The sequence below is a fragment of the Paraphaeosphaeria sporulosa genome (assembly GCF_001642045.1).
Source record: "Paraphaeosphaeria sporulosa strain AP3s5-JAC2a unplaced genomic scaffold CC84scaffold_7, whole genome shotgun sequence".
NCBI lineage: Eukaryota > Fungi > Ascomycota > Dothideomycetes > Pleosporales > Didymosphaeriaceae > Paraphaeosphaeria > Paraphaeosphaeria sporulosa.
The window spans coordinates 340,806-357,016 of NW_017253366.1; the positions used below are offsets into that span (position 1 = coordinate 340,806).

Sequence of the window (16,211 nt, forward strand, 5' to 3'; positions counted from 1 at the left end):
AATGGCTAGTGCGCCGTGTTGAAAGTCTACGAGGCGAGGTTGACGTGGAGGTCGAACTCTTTCCTGCGTTCAGTAGGTGAAATTCAGAGCAATCCCCAGGTCCTCGCTGATATTTGAAGATTACGCACAAGACAAGCATACCACTAAAGTCGACAACGAAGGCCGTCGTGCTACCTTCCATTCTCAAACCTTGTCATTATCTTGCACAATCGCAATGAATGACGAAGACAGTGGCGTTGGCCTGGAACGACCATCCGTGACCTTCAGTAAAGAATCAAGCTCAAATCACCCGGGAGATGGCGTCGTAGCCCGGTTTCGTCTTCTGGACGGACAGTCAGTCGCTTTCATCCTGCATGATGCCCAAGACACAGTACCTGCAGATACTGCGACAGCTGTAGTTGATGATGTGCAAAAGACAACGCACAAGTTCTGGGTCCGATGGATCGCGCAGAGCAAGTATCATGGACGATGGGAGAGTTATGTGACAAGAAGTCTCTTCATCCTCAAGCTGTTGACATACGAACCAACAGGGGCGATAGTGGCTGCTCCAACCTTCTCACTGCCTGAAGATTTCGGAGGTCAGAAGCCCTATGTACATCCACGCCGAACTAAGCTGACCAATATATAGGCACACGGAACTGGGATTACCGGTAGGAGGGTCCACACTAGAATTGACACACTTGACTAACTCGGCGCATAGTTACTCTTGGGTTCGCGACTCTTCGTTTACCATATACATATTCCTGCGGATGGGGTTCAAGTTTGAGGCCGAAGCATATACAAGCTTCATCTTCCAGCGCATTGCCGAAACAAAAGTAAAGAAAGGCCCTCTTCCTATCATGTATACTATTCGAGGAGAGACCGACATTCCAGAGATTGAGTTGGCGCATCTGGAGGGCTATCGTGCCAGCAAGCCGGTCAGGATCGGCAACGGAGCAGCGTCCCATATGCAGCTCGATATCTATGGGGAGTTGATGGACGGTATTTACTTGAGCAACCGCCTGGGCAAACCGATATCCTACGACCAATGGCTTTCTGTGCGCGAGATCACAGACTATGTCTGCCAAATCTGGCAAGAGAAAGACATGTCGATTTGGGAGGTGCGTAACGCCAAGCAGAATTTTGTGTACTCGAAAATCATGCTTTGGGTTGCTGTAGACCGCGCTCTCCGATTAGCTGACAAGAGGTGTTTCCCCTGCCCGCAGCGACAAGAATGGTATCGTGTAAGTAGCAGCAGCCCCTGCAGCCGCCCACAGCAAATTCTAATGAGGCCTTGCTTTAGGTACGAGATGCAATCATGGAAGAAGTGATGGAAAAAGGCTACAACAAAGAGCTAGGCGCATTCATCCAAAGTTATGAGGCCAACGAGATGCTCGATTCCGCGGTCCTGATCGCTCCTCTGGTCTTTTTCGTGTCTCCCAACGATCCGAGGTTCTTGGGGACTCTTGACCATATTCTGAAGGCTCCTGAGAAGGGTGGGCTGACGAGCACTGGTTTGGTGTACAGGTACAATTCGGCGAAGTCGGATGATGGTAAGTTCATCGTCTTTTCGATGTATGAGCACAAGGTGCCAGGTGCAGCTCGTGTCTCACCGCCCTGGCTTGATCCATAGTATATAGCAACGGCCAGCCGTTGATGTGCTACGTGAAGACTGGGCTGCTTCCTTTGGCTTGCTGACCTTTTTCATAGGCGTTGGCGGACGTGAAGGCGCGTTCAGCATGTGTACCTTTTGGCTTGTTGAGGCTTTGACTAGGGTAAGCTTTGAACTATGTTACCTACGTTGGTCGCACTGACATCATATCCGTATAGGCCGCTGCCTACGAGAGCAAGTATCTCCCTCAGGCAGTCACCATGTTCGAAAATATCCTAAGCTTTGGCAACCATCTTCGCATGTTCTCGGAAGAGATTGCTCGATCGGGCGAACAGTTAGGTAATACGCCGCAAGCGTTCAGTCATCTCGCTTTGATATCCGCTGCGTTCAACCTGGATAGGACGTTAGGGAGTCCACATTAGGCTTTTAGCTGGTACTATCTGCATAAGTTGTCAGCTTAGACCTTCTCAATTGAACCAACTCGTGCCGCCACACGTCAGATGCTATGGGTGTGTGCTCAGTTTGCGTGTAACACTCTCAACCGCTGCGACTTAAGCCAGCATGTGAAGGTCAAATACGCACAGCTGCCCCTTGATGAAATGATGCGCCCACGTTTCAATAACTGCTTCACTATGATTAGCCAGAATGCTAGCATTTGCCGGATGGGTCCGGGGTTCTCTAGCGTTTACGGGTCCTGGTTCGCTGCAACCTCATTTCTTCAATCCCAACCTCATGTCGAAGCCGCCTCTCATGTTGGCAGCCTGAAGGATGTGCATACAGCCATCAACCGCATCTCCATGCTTGCTATCAACCCTGGCCATGTATGCGCAAGCCGGGCGCTTTCCGTCTCTGCCGGCTGGTCATTTACCCGGCCACCTCTTGATGAAGACCCACCTGACAGTCTACCATGGCCAGCGGCAGATGGTACAAGAGCTATATTTAAGAGCGACTAGACGATGACCTGAATGAAGAAAGTGACCTACGAGCGTCGAGATCGCAGATTCCGAAGGAGTTTGTGGGGGCGATCCTTCCGGCGTTTTAACGCAACCATACCTCCTTCCGCATCAAGTGCACCACCTTCAAATTACCGTTCATCAAGAGCCGACTGCGCCCCCAGATCCGCGGACTGACCGTCTACTATAGCTCCTGGAATTGACCTCGGAAGTCTCGTTTTTAGTGACAATTGCAGTGCTATAGGGCCGCGGCGTGATGTCTTCACATGAGCATCTGCGATCGTGATTGGAGCCAGAGCTTATTATTCCCGCATGCGCCCTACACTAGCCTTCCACGAAGAACAGATTCGGATGCACGGGGAACGGTGCCACTCGTGTGCTGTACACTGACTCTCCACGGCGACCTTCTAGAAGATATCACACGCTTCTTCGGTCACAGAGCTTGCCTGGTCCGGAACATGACAAATGACGTCTATAGCATACGACCAAGGGACTGGTCTAAGTGCAATACAGGTAGGACAATGCTATACCCAGAAGACTGACATGAGGTACCCTGGCCCTTTTGTGTCACCAGACCAGAATCCCAGATCTCCATCCGTATGACAGGTACAACGGTTCCTACAGATCAAGATCTGTTTTAGGTTACTACTCCCGCTGTCAAGGGTCTCACGTAGGCGCTAATCCTTACCATCTGTTTGATCGGTCATTGACTACCTTCACTGACCTGCCCGAACAGAACCGTCTCTAGCATCTGGCACATGAAACATCATCCCCACGTTCGGAATGACCCTTCCAATATCGTATGTTATATAACGTTCGCAGGGCTGCACAATGGCATTCTTCTTGCGTGGAGCCGCGCTTCATTCTTCGGGAGCACGCTCGCATTCCGCCGTTATCAGCCCTAAACACTTGCTGTTTTCATACACAACCGCTTTTTGACAGAACGACTTCAGTTCACATCACTCCTTTTGTGACATTCATTCCTTAGTTTTTTTCTTCCTTCTGTCCAAGATGGCAAAGCTGGCCATCCTGCTGGCCTTGGCCCAGAGCGCGCTCATTCACGGCCTACCTGCGCGCGAACTGCAGCGCGACACGCATGTTATCGAAGAACGTGCTATCACCTTCTCGTCAGGGCTTGAAATCACTACGAGCTACAGCCTGGTTGTGTCAACACTGCAGTCAGTGAGCGCGACGGAGACGCCTTCAATCACGGGTGTAAGTTTTCTTCATTGCTTGAAACCGGAATCTGGCTCAGCATTTGACAGGTCATACCGACAGGTCTACCTGATCCAGGTTTCACATTGAATCCTATCAAAACTGCTATTGAGGGACCGTCTCACACACTGGCACCTATTGATTGGACTCTGAAACCCGGACCAACTGAGCCCTTGAACAATGTTGAAGGAAATGTTTTCGTCCCCATGGCTACAGATACGCCGCCACAGCAAGTTTCTCGCCGTGACGATCACCCTGTCAAGAAAATCAATATTGTGGATGGCGATGTTCCACTCCACACGAATAAGTTCTACGCAAATCTGTTCCTGGGAAAGCAGGATTTTCCTGTTTTCACGCATCCGTACTCGCTCACGTGGGCCAAGGGCACCGGTGATACCTGGGGTATGTCCGTAAGCCATGTCGAGCGGGCGCAGGTTGCGTGGGGTGAGCAAACCCCACCGCGTTATTGGATCGCACCGATTGGCATCCAACACATTGTCATGTCGGCGAAGGAGCTGGGAACCAGCACAGTCTTGTCCACTGAAGAGTTGACTGGGTTCTCTGTATATGCCAATCTTGCCCCTTCTGTCCATTCGGACCCTGTCATCTCTTTTCCTCTTGTGCAGGGAATGGGCTTCGTGACTGCCTTATACAACAACGCAAGGCCGCAACTTAATTCGGGCGTTTTCTTCCGCACGCTTGATTACATAGGACGCCTGAACGGCATCACTTACAAGTATCGGATTACCCTTGAGGACAACTCCCACTGGCTTCTGTACGCAACGCCAGTTGGATCCTTGGGTGCACCACCCTTCACTTTGAAAGACAACCATCTCATTGAGGGACCAGATGCATTCATCGGCTCAGTCCAGATCGCCAAGAACCCCGCAGGCGACCCAGGTGAGCAGATGTACGACTCCACCGCCGGTGCATTTGCCACCAACGCTACTATCTCTGGTACTGTTAACGGTGCCTTTGGTAGCTACACGCTTGAGTGGGGCAAGAGCGGCGTCCAGAACCAGACCCTACTCATGTTCGCGATTCCGCATCAGGTGGAGTCGTTCGACCAGGCATCGAAAGATGCTTTGACGAATATCGAGCTTGTCACAACCACCAAGGGATATGCCAAGGCTGTCGTGGCAGACAAGATTACCATGGTCGAGCCTGAGCTCCCTGCCTCCATTGGATTTGCACCCTGGGTCCCAGACAAGGAAGATGGGAATAGTGGCAGCGACAACATCGAACTCACAGACCAGATGCGCGTAATGGTTCAAAACTCTGGTGCAGTCGAGCTAGGCCAGAACTTCATCGCCCAGACGAGTCTCGACAGCATGTACTACAGTGGTAAAGGCCTTGCCAAGTTCGCAAGTATCATCTACACAGTCCAGACATTGGGCAAGGACACCGAGCTCGCGGCCGCTGGTCTCGTAAAACTAAAGGACGCCTTCAACGTCTTCATCAACAACACGCAGCCCCTCCCCCTCGTCTACGACACCGTCTGGAAGGGCGTAGTCTCCTCGGGCTCCTACGGCGGCGGCGACCTCGGCATGGACTTCGGCAACACCCTCTACAACGACCACCACTTCCACTACGGCTACTTCGTCTACACCGCCGCCGTCGTCGGGCATCTCGACCCCTCCTGGCTCGACCAAGGCTCCAACAAAGCCTGGGTCAACATGCTAGTCCGTGACTTCGCCAACCCCTCTGCCGACGACCCGTACTTTCCCTTCCAGCGCTCCTTCGACTGGTTCATGTGCCACTCCTGGGCAAAAGGCCTCTTCGACTCGGGCGACGGCAAAGACCAGGAGTCCACCTCTGAAGACACATTCGCGACGTACGCGCTCAAGATGTGGGGCAAGACCATCGGCGACGCGTACATGGAGGGCCGCGCCAATCTGCAGCTCGCGTGCCAGAAGCGCAGTCTGCGGAACTACTTCCTGCTCGAGGCGGACAACCAGGTGCAGCCGAGCCAGTTTCTGCCGAACAAAGTGACGGGGATCCTGTTCGAGAACAAAGTTGACCACACGACGTACTTTGGCGCGAATCCGGAGTACATCCAGGGGATCCACATGATTCCACTGAATCCGTCGAGTGCGTATACGCGGAGTAGGAAGTTTGTGCAGGAGGAGTGGGATACGTATTTTAGTCATGGGCGGGCGGATAAGGCGGTTGCTGGGTGGAAGGGCATTCTGTACGCAAACCAGATCCTGATTGATCCGTTTGCAGCGCTGGAGTTCTTCTCGGATCCGAACTTCGATATGAGTCTGTTGGATGGTGGGGCGAGTCGAACGTTTTATTTGGCGTATGCGGCAGCGATGGCGGGGGGCGAAAGCGGAGCTGCGGTGAATGTTACAGGGGCCGATGCGATGGAGAGTCAGGGCGGGAAGGCAGACGATGCGCCCGTTCAGACTCAATATGTGGAGTACAACGGAACTGAAGGCGAGGAGGAAGAACCTGGGCCGGATGATGATTGGGAGTGGGAATCTGACGACGACGAGACATCATATGATGAAAGCACGGCTTCGGACGACGAGCAAGAGGGTGGAGAAGACATCGACACTGCCACTGATACCGACATCGACGACGAAGCAGATAAAGAAGTCGACTCGGATGATGAGTACGAGTGGGTTTACGAGCGGCGAAAGCGGTAACCACGTGCCAGCACGCGGTGGGTCAGACGGACGGTCATTTCATGTATCTACAGTTCACATTTGCGCCCCATCTCCGCTACAACGCTTTGGGGATGCCGCACATATAGTTCTAGTCAACATACTTTGCGTCAAGGCTTCGGCTTTGCTTCATTACAAATACATTACAGATTTGCCATGGCAGTTACGGTGTCCGGCACCGACAGCTCAGCTTAGCCTGCCGGCAAACGTACTAGACACCGAATGAAACCCGGCACACGCGATGTTATCCACCTCCACCCTCACACCTGCAAATCCTCATCAGCCCACCTCACCCTCTTCACCAAACCTGGCCTTGCGCTATCCTCCCGCGTCTTCCTCTTCCCCACCAACATCCCAGGCCCATCCACCTCCCCCTCTCTTCTCCTAATCCCCTTCCAGCGCTCAACCCACGCTCCCACGTCCTGCATCCCATATCCGTCCCGGGGCTTCTCGCACCATGCCAACTCGCTCCGGCCAACGCACAGCGCAGCGAAGAAGTCCTCCGCATCGCCACGCCACGCCTCCGCCATGCGGCCACGCACTTCCTCCTTCACCTCGCGGCTCACCCCAAGTCCACAAGCGGCGGGATGCCTGAGCATCTCGTCAACCGTCAGATGCTCGAGCGGCACATGCATCGCCCACGCGAGAAAACACTGCTTCGGGAGCGCGACCCCCAGCGTCGCAATCTCGAACCCCTCCTCCAAGTCATCCCCCGCTCCCTCTTCGCCCGCCGCGTCCTCCGCGGTGCGGCGCAGTGCGTCCCGTCCCCACCCCTCCACCACCTCTCGCAACGGCTCGACCCAGGCGAACCCATGGCCCTCCCCGACGCTGTCCAGGAACGCCAGCACGCCAGCGCGCGTCTTGTATGCAAAGCAGAGGGTCAGGAGATGCAGCGCGTGCTCGGGGGAAAGGTGTGCGGTGGCGGTGGTGAATTGCGTCTGGTAGTACGTCTGGAGGTCGGGACGCCAGCGGGTGAGTTGGGCTTGGCTGGCGGTGCGAGCGCGGAGGGCGTCGTGTGTGCGTTTCGCTTTGGACAGGATGAGCCGGGTGTCGGGTGTGGCGAGGGCTTCGGCGAGCGGTTTGATGTCGGTGTCGCACATGTTGTGGTGTTGTGTATATATGGCCGCGAGTCCGGCTTGCGAATGCGTGCGTGGAAATGTGAAGAGGTTGGTTACGCGAAGGGAGAGTGTTTGTCCGAAATTTTTTCGAGTAGGAGGCAATTGAACACGGTTTGGTGGAAGCATGATGGGGCAGGCGGATTTATATCTGCGCGCAGGGCTGGGAGGTGAATGGGGGTACAATAGCAACAGCAGCAGGCACAATAGCAAATGGCTGGCGACGCGCGACGGGCAATCGAGATAGCGATTCGAGAACGGGGTAGAATGGCACAATAAGAAATTAGGTATTGCTCGGCGCGAATGATTGTTTCGCTGTGATGGATATTTTCTCGACTCAACTCGGACGCCTGATACAGGACTATGGATGGACGTTTGCGCTGTTAACACGCACTCTTCTCCACATCCTCGTTCTTATGAAGAATAGACTACAGCTGCCTTCCGGCCGGTGTGAAAGATGGTGGTGGCCCGAACTCTCCACCTTTTTCACACCTGTAGTGATGCTTCCTCTGCCTGCGCGGAGCTACAGAATTGTAACACACTGAAACTCGTACAATTTAATCTTACACGGACAGTGTGTCCTTAGATTCGTTAGAGCCTCCTGGTGACTCGAACTGCTTTTCCTCAGTCCTGGCCATCGTCCCGCTGACTGGGTTCATCGACGAGCTGAGATCGAGGTTACGGTTCACTGCATCACTCGACAGGACGTGTGCGGCAACCTTGCCTGCAAGAGGCCCGTTGTTAGTATCGTTCATGTTGAGCACTTCTTGGCTCACGAGGGAAATCTCAAGGCGTCTTCTGGGCACCCCACACGATAGACTCCATCAGAGCATATGGCGACGAGTCAAGTTCCAGCCCCAGCAGAGGAGACTGCGTCAGTGAGCCATCGCCATTGAGAACGCCATTAAGTTCATCAGTAGTGAACTGTGCCACCGAAGGAGACGACTGGGACCCGGCCTCGCTTGTCTTCCTGGGAGCACTTGGAACGCTCAGCAGCCGTTGAAGTGCTGAGACTGATCGTTGCATGGGAGCTGACAGCTCTGCTGGGTCGACGCTCGCAGTGACGTCGCCGAGGACCTGGACGAGGTTTGTCAGGAGGGACCGGGCTCGTTCGTTGCGGTTGTGTTCGCCAATGATACCGAGGAGAAGGGCTGTGCTGATGGATCGATGGACGGAAGCCCACGAGCGGGTAGCAAATGGCGTCATGTTTTGCAGACCGAGGAACGCTTCAACGGTGTTGGTGAGGCTGTCGATGCACACTTTGCGCAGAGTCTTCGATAGATCGAAGCCTGCCGTGCTTGGGCTGATCGCAGGCCGACAAAGTTCGGACGTGATGTAGGAAATGTGCAAGTACAAGGCCCAGTGTTCCAGCTGGTCCCTCATCGATCGACATCGCCTAGAGTCTTTTAGGTAATCTGCAGCATCCACCATGATCTCCTGAAGCTCGTTTCGGTGCTCCGTGATGCGCATAAGAGCCTCCTGTGAGTTTTGTGGACGCTGACGCTCTCGGACAATATCGAGACCCACTTTGCAAAGACGATACATGCTCTCGACATATGTTCTTGTACCGGGCGCGGTATGCGGGCTCAGGGGAATGGTGTGGTCGATGGTGGTGGTTGAGGACGCACGGTCGTAGGAAATGGAGAGCAACGAGTCCTGCCATAACAATGCCCACCATACTTTGCTGCGAGCAATTCGAATTGGCAGAGGCGTGGATGAAGGGCACATTCGGTGTAGACCAAGTGTCTGCGACAAGCGGACGGTAAGGCCCATCAAGCTCCAAGAGACGCCGGCGTTCATGTTATTGGAGATAACGTTCCCAAGAATGAGGAGCGTTTGGATGTTTTCTAAAGTCGCATGTGAAAGAAAGTTGGTGAAGCGGAGACACTCGAAGCTGCAGCAGATGTACACCTGTGAAGTCAACTCCCGCTCTTTCCTGCTCAGGGTCGAGCACTGGCAGCCTGAGGCAAGAATAGCAAACACCAGACCTATCCAGTGGAAATCTTTGCCATAGATCTGCTCGTCGGTGATGCCGTTGGTGCCCTGGGTGCTTGCCCGGTTGATCAAGAAGAGCAACAAATCCGACTCTACGCCTTCGATGTCAGCAACCGCCGGATATACGACATGTGCCGTCTCTCGATAGGATCGGAAGAAGCTCAGGCATTCAGTATCGTTGGGAAGCGCGTTGGCTAGCTCCTGCGCTCTTTGGATAGATCCGTGGGGCAAACCCCAAAGGTCGACAAAAGGATATGTAGCCGTCTCGTTGTCCAAGCCGAAGATGGGTAACATGCTCTTCTTGCCCAAGACGTCCTGTATGCCCGGAAACTGGCTGTCACCCTTGCCTAGCGCCATCACAAGCGCCGGTACAGAGCTCGGTCCAACGTGAATCGTCTGCCCGGTGAAGTCGTTGTAGGTGTGAATGCCCTGCGTCCTGACGTGGCTCGTCTCGCTGTCGATGGGCGCAGAGGCGGCCAGCGGAGTGTTGCCAGCCGTCGCTGGAGAGTATCCGTTCGCGGGCGCATTGGGCGACACTTCGGAGACGCTCGCGACCGAGTTTTTCAGATCCGCCAGCGACTTTTCTGCCGTCTGCAGCTTTGCGCAGATGCGTTCCCAGTCCTGCGGCAGTCAGCTTCCTGTTTGTTGTTTCTCAGACAGACGCTCGCACCTCTCGCGGAAGTGTGACAGTGCCGCCATGGATGTGCACCATCCCGTTCGAAAAGTCGTTCCCATTCTGGCCAACGCCCATGCTCAGGCGTTTCGCAGGCGGATGCGACTCGCTAGGAGGATGATACGTGCAGAGCTCCGGATGCTCACGGACAACGCATGTTTTGCACGGAACCGACTGGTCGCATTTGACCTTCCGTTGGCGACAAGGATAACAGGCCTGCGAAAATGTTAAACCAAGCTCTTGCAAACATCCGAGGGCGCATTGGTCGAAGAGTTGCTTTGTCGGCCCAGTGCTTCGCCAGACTCGATGCCCATCAACCGCGTGCCTGCTGCAGCGCAAGAGGCCACGCAGCTGCCCGACAAAGCCCTCAGAAACCAGCCCAGCCCTCCCCGTCCACCTGCTCCCTCCAAGCTGCGTACCTTGTACTCACGGGCCTTTCGCTTCCGCCTCAGGATCTCGTCGATGTCGGACCGCGCTGGCACGTCGTGGCCGTAACCGGCGGGCGCGTGCGGCTGCTGGTTGGGTTCGCCGTCGTCCATGGTCGCAGCACCAAAACCATCGATCTCGCTGGATGCCTGTGGTGGAGAGAAGTCGCTGTCGTCCTTGGAGATCGCGAAGATCGAGTGGGGCGTGAGACCTGCGGCAAGGGTCCGTGTCTTGGCAACGTGAGCGATGATGAATGGCCGCCGTCGGTGACTAACCATGACCGTCCCAACCTCGCGCTTTTCCCCGCCCCAGATTAATGTCAGCCGTTCATTAAGAGATATTGATCGTCAATTGGAGACGAGTCTTCAGCGACGTGCTTCATACGCAGGCCCGGCGAAAGCAACCAGCCGCCATTCTTGAGCCTCATGAAGCCCACAGAACCTGCTTTATTCCCTCATGTTGGGATACCTTGTACAGTGGATCTTCGAAAAGACGCTAAGGTTCCCACATGGGAGACTTCACCACGAAAGCGCGTGAGCTCGAAATAGGATGATAAGTTTATGCGCCGCTGAATGCACATGTTGCAAGAATGAGTCCGATGCAGAATTATTAGTCACTTTCATCTAATACACATGCGCAGATGCAACTGCAACACCAGTCTCTCTACCAATCCCAAATCCTGCCGTGCTTATCCCATGCAGACGCCACATCAATGCTCAAACAGGAGATCTTGTCGCCAGAACAAGTAAAGAAACGCAAAGAATAAAACAAAGCCAATGTCGCTGCTCCACCTTCACCACTAATGAGCCTCCTTGGCCTCCTTCATGCCCGCCTCGTTCTCCTCGTCCCCGCTGTACGCGTAGTGCGAGTGCTTTCGAATAGCAGCACCCTTGTAGTAGAACACGAAAGGAATCGCACAGCACGCCAAGCCAATGAAAGCAAGCAGCGTACTAGCCCACTGGTAGTTGAGCCGGTCGTACATCTGGTTCGTGAATAGAACAACCGCAGCGCCCCAGAACGACCTCAGGAATGTCTTCGCTGCAAGCGCAGACGCCGCCTGGTGCTGGTACGAATCGACCAGGTAGTTGTTCGCCGAGTTGTAGAGGAAGATGAAGCCGAAGCCGACGGGGAGGCCGCCGAGCGCAGGGCCTGCCCAGTGCAGCTCGCTGTAGGACGTCCACGCGAAGATGAACAGCCCGATCGGAATTAACCAGCAGCTGATCATCATCGGGATGAGGCGTACCTCGGCCGGCGGCGTGCCGTTGTGTTTTGCGACCATCTTGAGATAGTGCTTGTTTACGAGGGGTGCACAGCAGGCGCTGAGCACTACGCCCACAGCGATCGGTATGAACATGAGACCAGTGGTGCCCGCGCTGTAGCCCTTGCCTTTCTGGTAGACGATTGGGTAGCTGCACGAGTATTAGCGAGTGTTGCAAGTAGCACTGCGCGCGAAAACGACCTCGGGGCGTCCGTCAATCGGTGTGGATTGTGGAGCCTGAAGTAAGACGCCGTGTTATACAAGGACAGAGATGGAGACACTTACGCAACGAAAAACATATACAACAATCCATAGAGAACAGACATGTAGACCGAGATGAAAAATACGATGAGCTCTCGGAAAAGTAGCTGGAACGGTCGGAGTAAGAAAGTCATGAGACGCTGGCTGAGCGGCGCCTTCGAGATGTCTTCTTGTGTGACGAACTTGTCATCTCCCGTCTCCTTTCTGAGCTTCTTCGCCCGGCGGGCAAGCAGCGTCGGGGTGTACGTTTCCGGGACCGTAAAGGAAATCAGCGCCCAGGCGGCACCAGAGAGGATCAGCTGAATCCAGTAGAGCCACCTCCAGCCCTTTGCGTCGGCAAGAAAGCCACCTACTAACGGCCCGATCGCCGGTCCGATGAAAGGGGCGGCGGAGAATGCGGCCATGGGGACACCGCGCTCCTCGTTCCTCCACATATCTGCCAAAGTACCACCCACCAGTGTCATTGGAGCAGAGAACCAGATGCCAGCAAGCGCACGCGTGACAAGGAGCGTCTCGATATTCTTCGCCACTGCGCCCGGAATCGTGAATATGACCGCCAGAAACAGCGTAGTCGCGTAGATGATTCTCCGACCTACGATCTCGCTGAGCGGCGCAAACGCCATGGGTCCAACACCAAAACCCACGACGAACAGAGTGATCGTGAGCAATGCCACCTCTTCACTGACGTTGAATTCCTCCGCCACACCCTCGATGTCGGCTGTAATGACAGCACTGTTGAAAGCGACGACAAAGCACGTCAAAGCAACGCACATCGTACACCACCACTTGTACGCTTTCGACCAGTTCTTGGGATTCTCGGGGTCATTAATTTTCCAAGTGACCAGCTCGTAGCGCTCGATATTGCCGGTGATGTTGGAGCGTACTTCGTGAAGGATCTGGCCGTCGATGGTCTCCTGGGTGTATTCCTGAAGGTCGGCATCGTTGCTGAGGGTTCGGATAGGGAGATTGACAACGTCGGCGCCGTCGAACGTCGGCTCGTTCGAGCCTGTTATTGAGCGGTAGATGGGTCTTGATTGTTCGGCGATGTGGGTTGCATCTGATGCTGAGTCGGAGGCGCGGGAGTGACCTGCGTAGTCTCTTGAGGTATCCGCCATAGTCCCAGGACGATGACAGAGCAGCTGGAAGTATAGAGAAGAGGGCCTCAACTGGAGATGGGGAACTTCTTTACCCAGGCCTTATCGAAAAAATGTGGAGTGATGTGCAGGACAATAATCGTTCGATGGCAAACCCTCACTATCTCTCCCTCCCCCGCTGCAGGAGGCACCCACTCAATATATACTACCCCCATCTCCACAGAACCTCGCACGAGGCCCTGCACAAGCTTTGCTCAAACCTCAAAATTTGTGCAACGTGCTGGAAGTCACCATACGGAGTTGGCTCGGAGGAAACCGTGCTTCGAAGCATCGGGTAGGGTGGGGCCATCTAGCCGTTTTTGTACTAGAAAGGCTAACAAAAGGGGAATGGTGGCAAGGACATAACTCGGAGCATCTCAGCTATCAGAATGTCGCGCAGGATTTTCGAGTGAGGTTTCTACTTCTGGGCGAGAAAGACCCACTACTGAAGATATGGGTGCGAAATGACGGTGGTGAGCGATGCGACATGGGATGCCGCGCCCATCTGTGGCCGCGAGGATTTCTGCCGATGGATGGTTTGTAACTTCTGGAGTGTTCGTTCCTGGCCATTACTGACGTAGGTCGGATAGGGCTGCATTCCACGACCAGGCTTCAGGCCATGGCGCCGGATGTTCTAGTTAAAGGTAGCGCCCCAGCTCTCTCCACTCGAACGTGGTGAGGCCCGTGACCGCGTGTTTTTCACATGTCTGTTAGTGCCCGAAGGAGCTTGGACAGCGGGTAGAAACGAGAGGAGGCGGCGTATCCACACCAGGCTAGAAGCAGATGGGCACCTGGAACGTCTCCTATGACCTCAAGTTCGCCTCAATGGCTTCGGCAGGATCTTGCAAACTGCGTCGTCGCGCGGTGTGCGTGCGCTCAAGCTTCCTTTGGGGAGCATAACCATGCGGCTTGCCGCGTCTATGTTATTGGCGCATGCCATGCCGTTGATGTGTAACGCACAGTAGCCAGTGGATCCCATACAGTCTTATGTCTGAGCCTCTGAGGAGTCACCGCGTGCCAATAAACTGAGGATTACGCTCGGCCGAGCTCGATCGAGTCAAATGCAATGATCACGAAGCCAACAGTCAAGACGTCATCTCGTAGCCGAAATGACAAAGTAGAGGGATTGGAGAATAGAAATTGTTTAAATGGGTGGAGCTGCCCACGTGGGCTAGCGCACACCTTCCGTACGCCAGACGCAGCGGATAATCCACTAAGCAAAAGCGGAGATATCCCATGAGAACTGAACCATTCCATCACAGCGGACTCATTACGGAATGGCCAGCTTTTACGGAATAATGGTCATTTTTGCGACGCAAGACAAGATCATTGCATCCAACGAGACTGCCACTCGAGCAGACATACAAGACGTTCTATGATGACACATCACACCAACCGCACACGATCAAATAGCTTTCACATCGTCAACATCGCATTGCCGACTATGACTACCCTGTACCCCCGCTAGTCCCTCCAGCTCCCCCCATGAAGCTCGCTCTTACTCCTTGCCCTCATCTTCTTCAGATCTTCCGCAGAGGCCCCAGTTGCGTTGTAGATGAGATCAATACCCGTCGCCAGATCCGTCGGCGTGAACACATGGCTTGGCTTCTTCCACCCCTCCGCCGCTGGCAGCCTCTCGTTCAAGAACAGGTACTCAACGAATTTCCGAGGTGCAGTTGCTGTAGAGATGTCGCCCAGGACGAGAAGGTACGCGGCGGATTCGCCGGCGCTGAAGCGGTCGCCGAGCGGGCTCATGGTGTACTTTGGGTTTGTGGTCTGAGACGTGTTGTAGCGCGCAAGGCGGGCGGCGGCGGCCTGTTTGACAGTGATGGATTCGGAGGTCCAGAATTTGCGCGTCTCGTCATATGCGTCACGGTTGAAAGAGACCGAGTCGCCGGTCACGTCAAAATCTGCGCGGCTGGTCGGGAAATTAGCATTGCTAGATAGAATGGATGGACAGAAGCTTTCTTAACAGAAGGGCTGACTTGACCGCGAAAGGATTTGTCCTTCCCAGTGAAGGAAAGGAGAACTCACCTCAGACTAGCATCGTGCTCCAACACATTGTGTCGACCCAAGTTCTCCAAAGAAAACTCAGTTGCATTAGGCTCTGGGTTCGTCATGGCTGCGAAGCCAAACAAATCGATAGCGATGTCTTGGCCGATATTCAAGGCTTCTCCAAGGGCATGAATGGTATCATTCAACTTGATGCCTTTGCCAGAGTGGGGCAGGAATCCGTGGTTGGCCAGCGAGTTGAGCATAGGACATGGCCCTCGTACTGCAGTCTGTGAGTACGCGTGCTCGCTTGTAGATACGATGTTCCCAGATTCACATACCATCGCCCTTGGTAGGAGGATGCCAGTCCTCAACCGAACCTTGTCCCCGGACAAGCCCAGCAAGAAGCGTAGCCGCAGCAACGAAAGAAGTCGACCTCATGATGCTTGAGTAGTTAAACTGTAGACTGGAGACTGAGTCTGCACAATCGTGTCGTTCTACAGCGTTGGTCAGGCTCATTTATACGTTCCTAGCAGCCGATGCATCCCGTGGTAGAACCACGCTTTTTCGGAAACGCGCCTTTGTTCGCGACGTTTACACCCCTGTAGAATCCTGCATAGGATTGATATTGACCGGGTATGATGCATGAACATGGCCAACCATATTTCCTTTATTGCCAATGACACACTTCGTTTCGGTTACACAGCATGCAAGTAGTGACTGGTTGTGTCTAGTTTCATTTGTGCAAAGGGTGGCACGAGATGCAGAAGTAGAAAATGTATGCCTCTCTTGAGGCATCAAAGTGACATCCGGCTCGTATTTCAAGTGATGAGTACGAGTAGAACATCTAGCGGTGCAACTGCTCCTGTTCACCGGATGGTAGGTGGCTGCGTGCGCTTTCGGGCTGCTCGAATGGCTTCGTAATGTTTT

The 16,211-nt window shown here is 54.3% G+C and overlaps 6 protein-coding genes across 6 annotated transcripts; 3 read left to right on the forward strand and 3 right to left on the reverse strand.

Annotated features, from left to right (window-relative positions):
• Positions 1–690: 690 nt before the first annotated feature.
• On the forward strand, positions 691–2,081 carry CC84DRAFT_1165748 (Six-hairpin glycosidase). Its single transcript, XM_018178789.1, has 4 exons — positions 691–1,223; positions 1,283–1,532; positions 1,690–1,754; positions 1,810–2,081. The coding sequence occupies exons 1-4, from the start codon at positions 840–842 to the stop codon at positions 2,011–2,013; spliced, it is 903 nt and encodes a 300-aa protein (XP_018033883.1). The 5' UTR covers positions 691–839; the 3' UTR covers positions 2,014–2,081.
• A 1,474-nt stretch (positions 2,082–3,555) lies between these two features.
• CC84DRAFT_1188202 (endo-1,3(4)-beta-glucanase 1 precursor) lies at positions 3,556–6,410 on the forward strand (the record flags this gene model as incomplete). Its single annotated transcript, XM_018180977.1, has 3 exons — positions 3,556–3,759; positions 3,810–6,101; positions 6,138–6,410. 3 exons carry the CDS (start codon positions 3,556–3,558, stop codon positions 6,408–6,410), a joined length of 2,769 nt encoding a protein of 922 aa, XP_018033884.1.
• Positions 6,411–6,530: 120 nt separating this feature from the next.
• CC84DRAFT_855725 (uncharacterized protein) lies at positions 6,531–8,310 on the forward strand. The gene is made up of 3 exons (XM_018187635.1): positions 6,531–7,286; positions 7,340–7,594; positions 7,966–8,310. Exons 1-3 carry the CDS (start codon positions 6,651–6,653, stop codon positions 8,086–8,088), a joined length of 1,014 nt encoding a protein of 337 aa, XP_018033885.1. The 5' UTR covers positions 6,531–6,650; the 3' UTR covers positions 8,089–8,310.
• A 19-nt stretch (positions 8,311–8,329) lies between these two features.
• Positions 8,330–10,750, reverse strand: CC84DRAFT_1095778 (uncharacterized protein; the record flags this gene model as incomplete). The annotated part of the gene is made up of 3 exons (XM_018174632.1): positions 8,330–10,159; positions 10,209–10,427; positions 10,631–10,750. The coding sequence occupies 3 exons, from the start codon at positions 10,748–10,750 to the stop codon at positions 8,330–8,332; spliced, it is 2,169 nt and encodes a 722-aa protein (XP_018033886.1).
• A 1,156-nt stretch (positions 10,751–11,906) lies between these two features.
• CC84DRAFT_1165753 (MFS general substrate transporter) lies at positions 11,907–13,452 on the reverse strand. The gene has a single exon (XM_018178790.1). The coding sequence runs from the start codon at positions 13,269–13,271 to the stop codon at positions 12,177–12,179; it is 1,095 nt and encodes a 364-aa protein (XP_018033887.1). The 5' UTR covers positions 13,272–13,452; the 3' UTR covers positions 11,907–12,176.
• A 902-nt stretch (positions 13,453–14,354) lies between these two features.
• On the reverse strand, positions 14,355–15,722 carry CC84DRAFT_1206881 (Cloroperoxidase; the record flags this gene model as incomplete). Its single annotated transcript, XM_018182062.1, has 3 exons — positions 14,355–15,207; positions 15,324–15,564; positions 15,623–15,722. The coding sequence occupies 3 exons, from the start codon at positions 15,720–15,722 to the stop codon at positions 14,754–14,756; spliced, it is 795 nt and encodes a 264-aa protein (XP_018033888.1). The 3' UTR covers positions 14,355–14,753.
• Between the last annotated feature and the right edge of the window lie 489 nt (positions 15,723–16,211).

Bases quoted from the DNA above. Each gene is read 5' to 3' on its own strand.
- CC84DRAFT_1165753 (XM_018178790.1), bottom strand. From the start codon at position 13,271: ATGGCGGATACCTCAAGAGACTACGCAGGTCACTCCCGCGCCTCCGAC.
- CC84DRAFT_855725 (XM_018187635.1), top strand. From the start codon at position 6,651: ATGAAACCCGGCACACGCGATGTTATCCACCTCCACCCTCACACCTGC. The intron at 7,287-7,339 runs GTCTTGTATGCA...CTCGGGGGAAAG, and splicing joins ACGCCAGCACGCCAGCGCGC to GTGTGCGGTGGCGGTGGTGA. The intron at 7,595-7,965 runs GTTGGTTACGCG...GTTCTTATGAAG, and splicing joins GTGCGTGGAAATGTGAAGAG to AATAGACTACAGCTGCCTTC.
- CC84DRAFT_1165748 (XM_018178789.1), top strand. From the start codon at position 840: ATGTATACTATTCGAGGAGAGACCGACATTCCAGAGATTGAGTTGGCG. The intron at 1,224-1,282 runs GTAAGTAGCAGC...GCCTTGCTTTAG, and splicing joins AGCGACAAGAATGGTATCGT to GTACGAGATGCAATCATGGA. The intron at 1,755-1,809 runs GTAAGCTTTGAA...ATATCCGTATAG, and splicing joins TTGTTGAGGCTTTGACTAGG to GCCGCTGCCTACGAGAGCAA.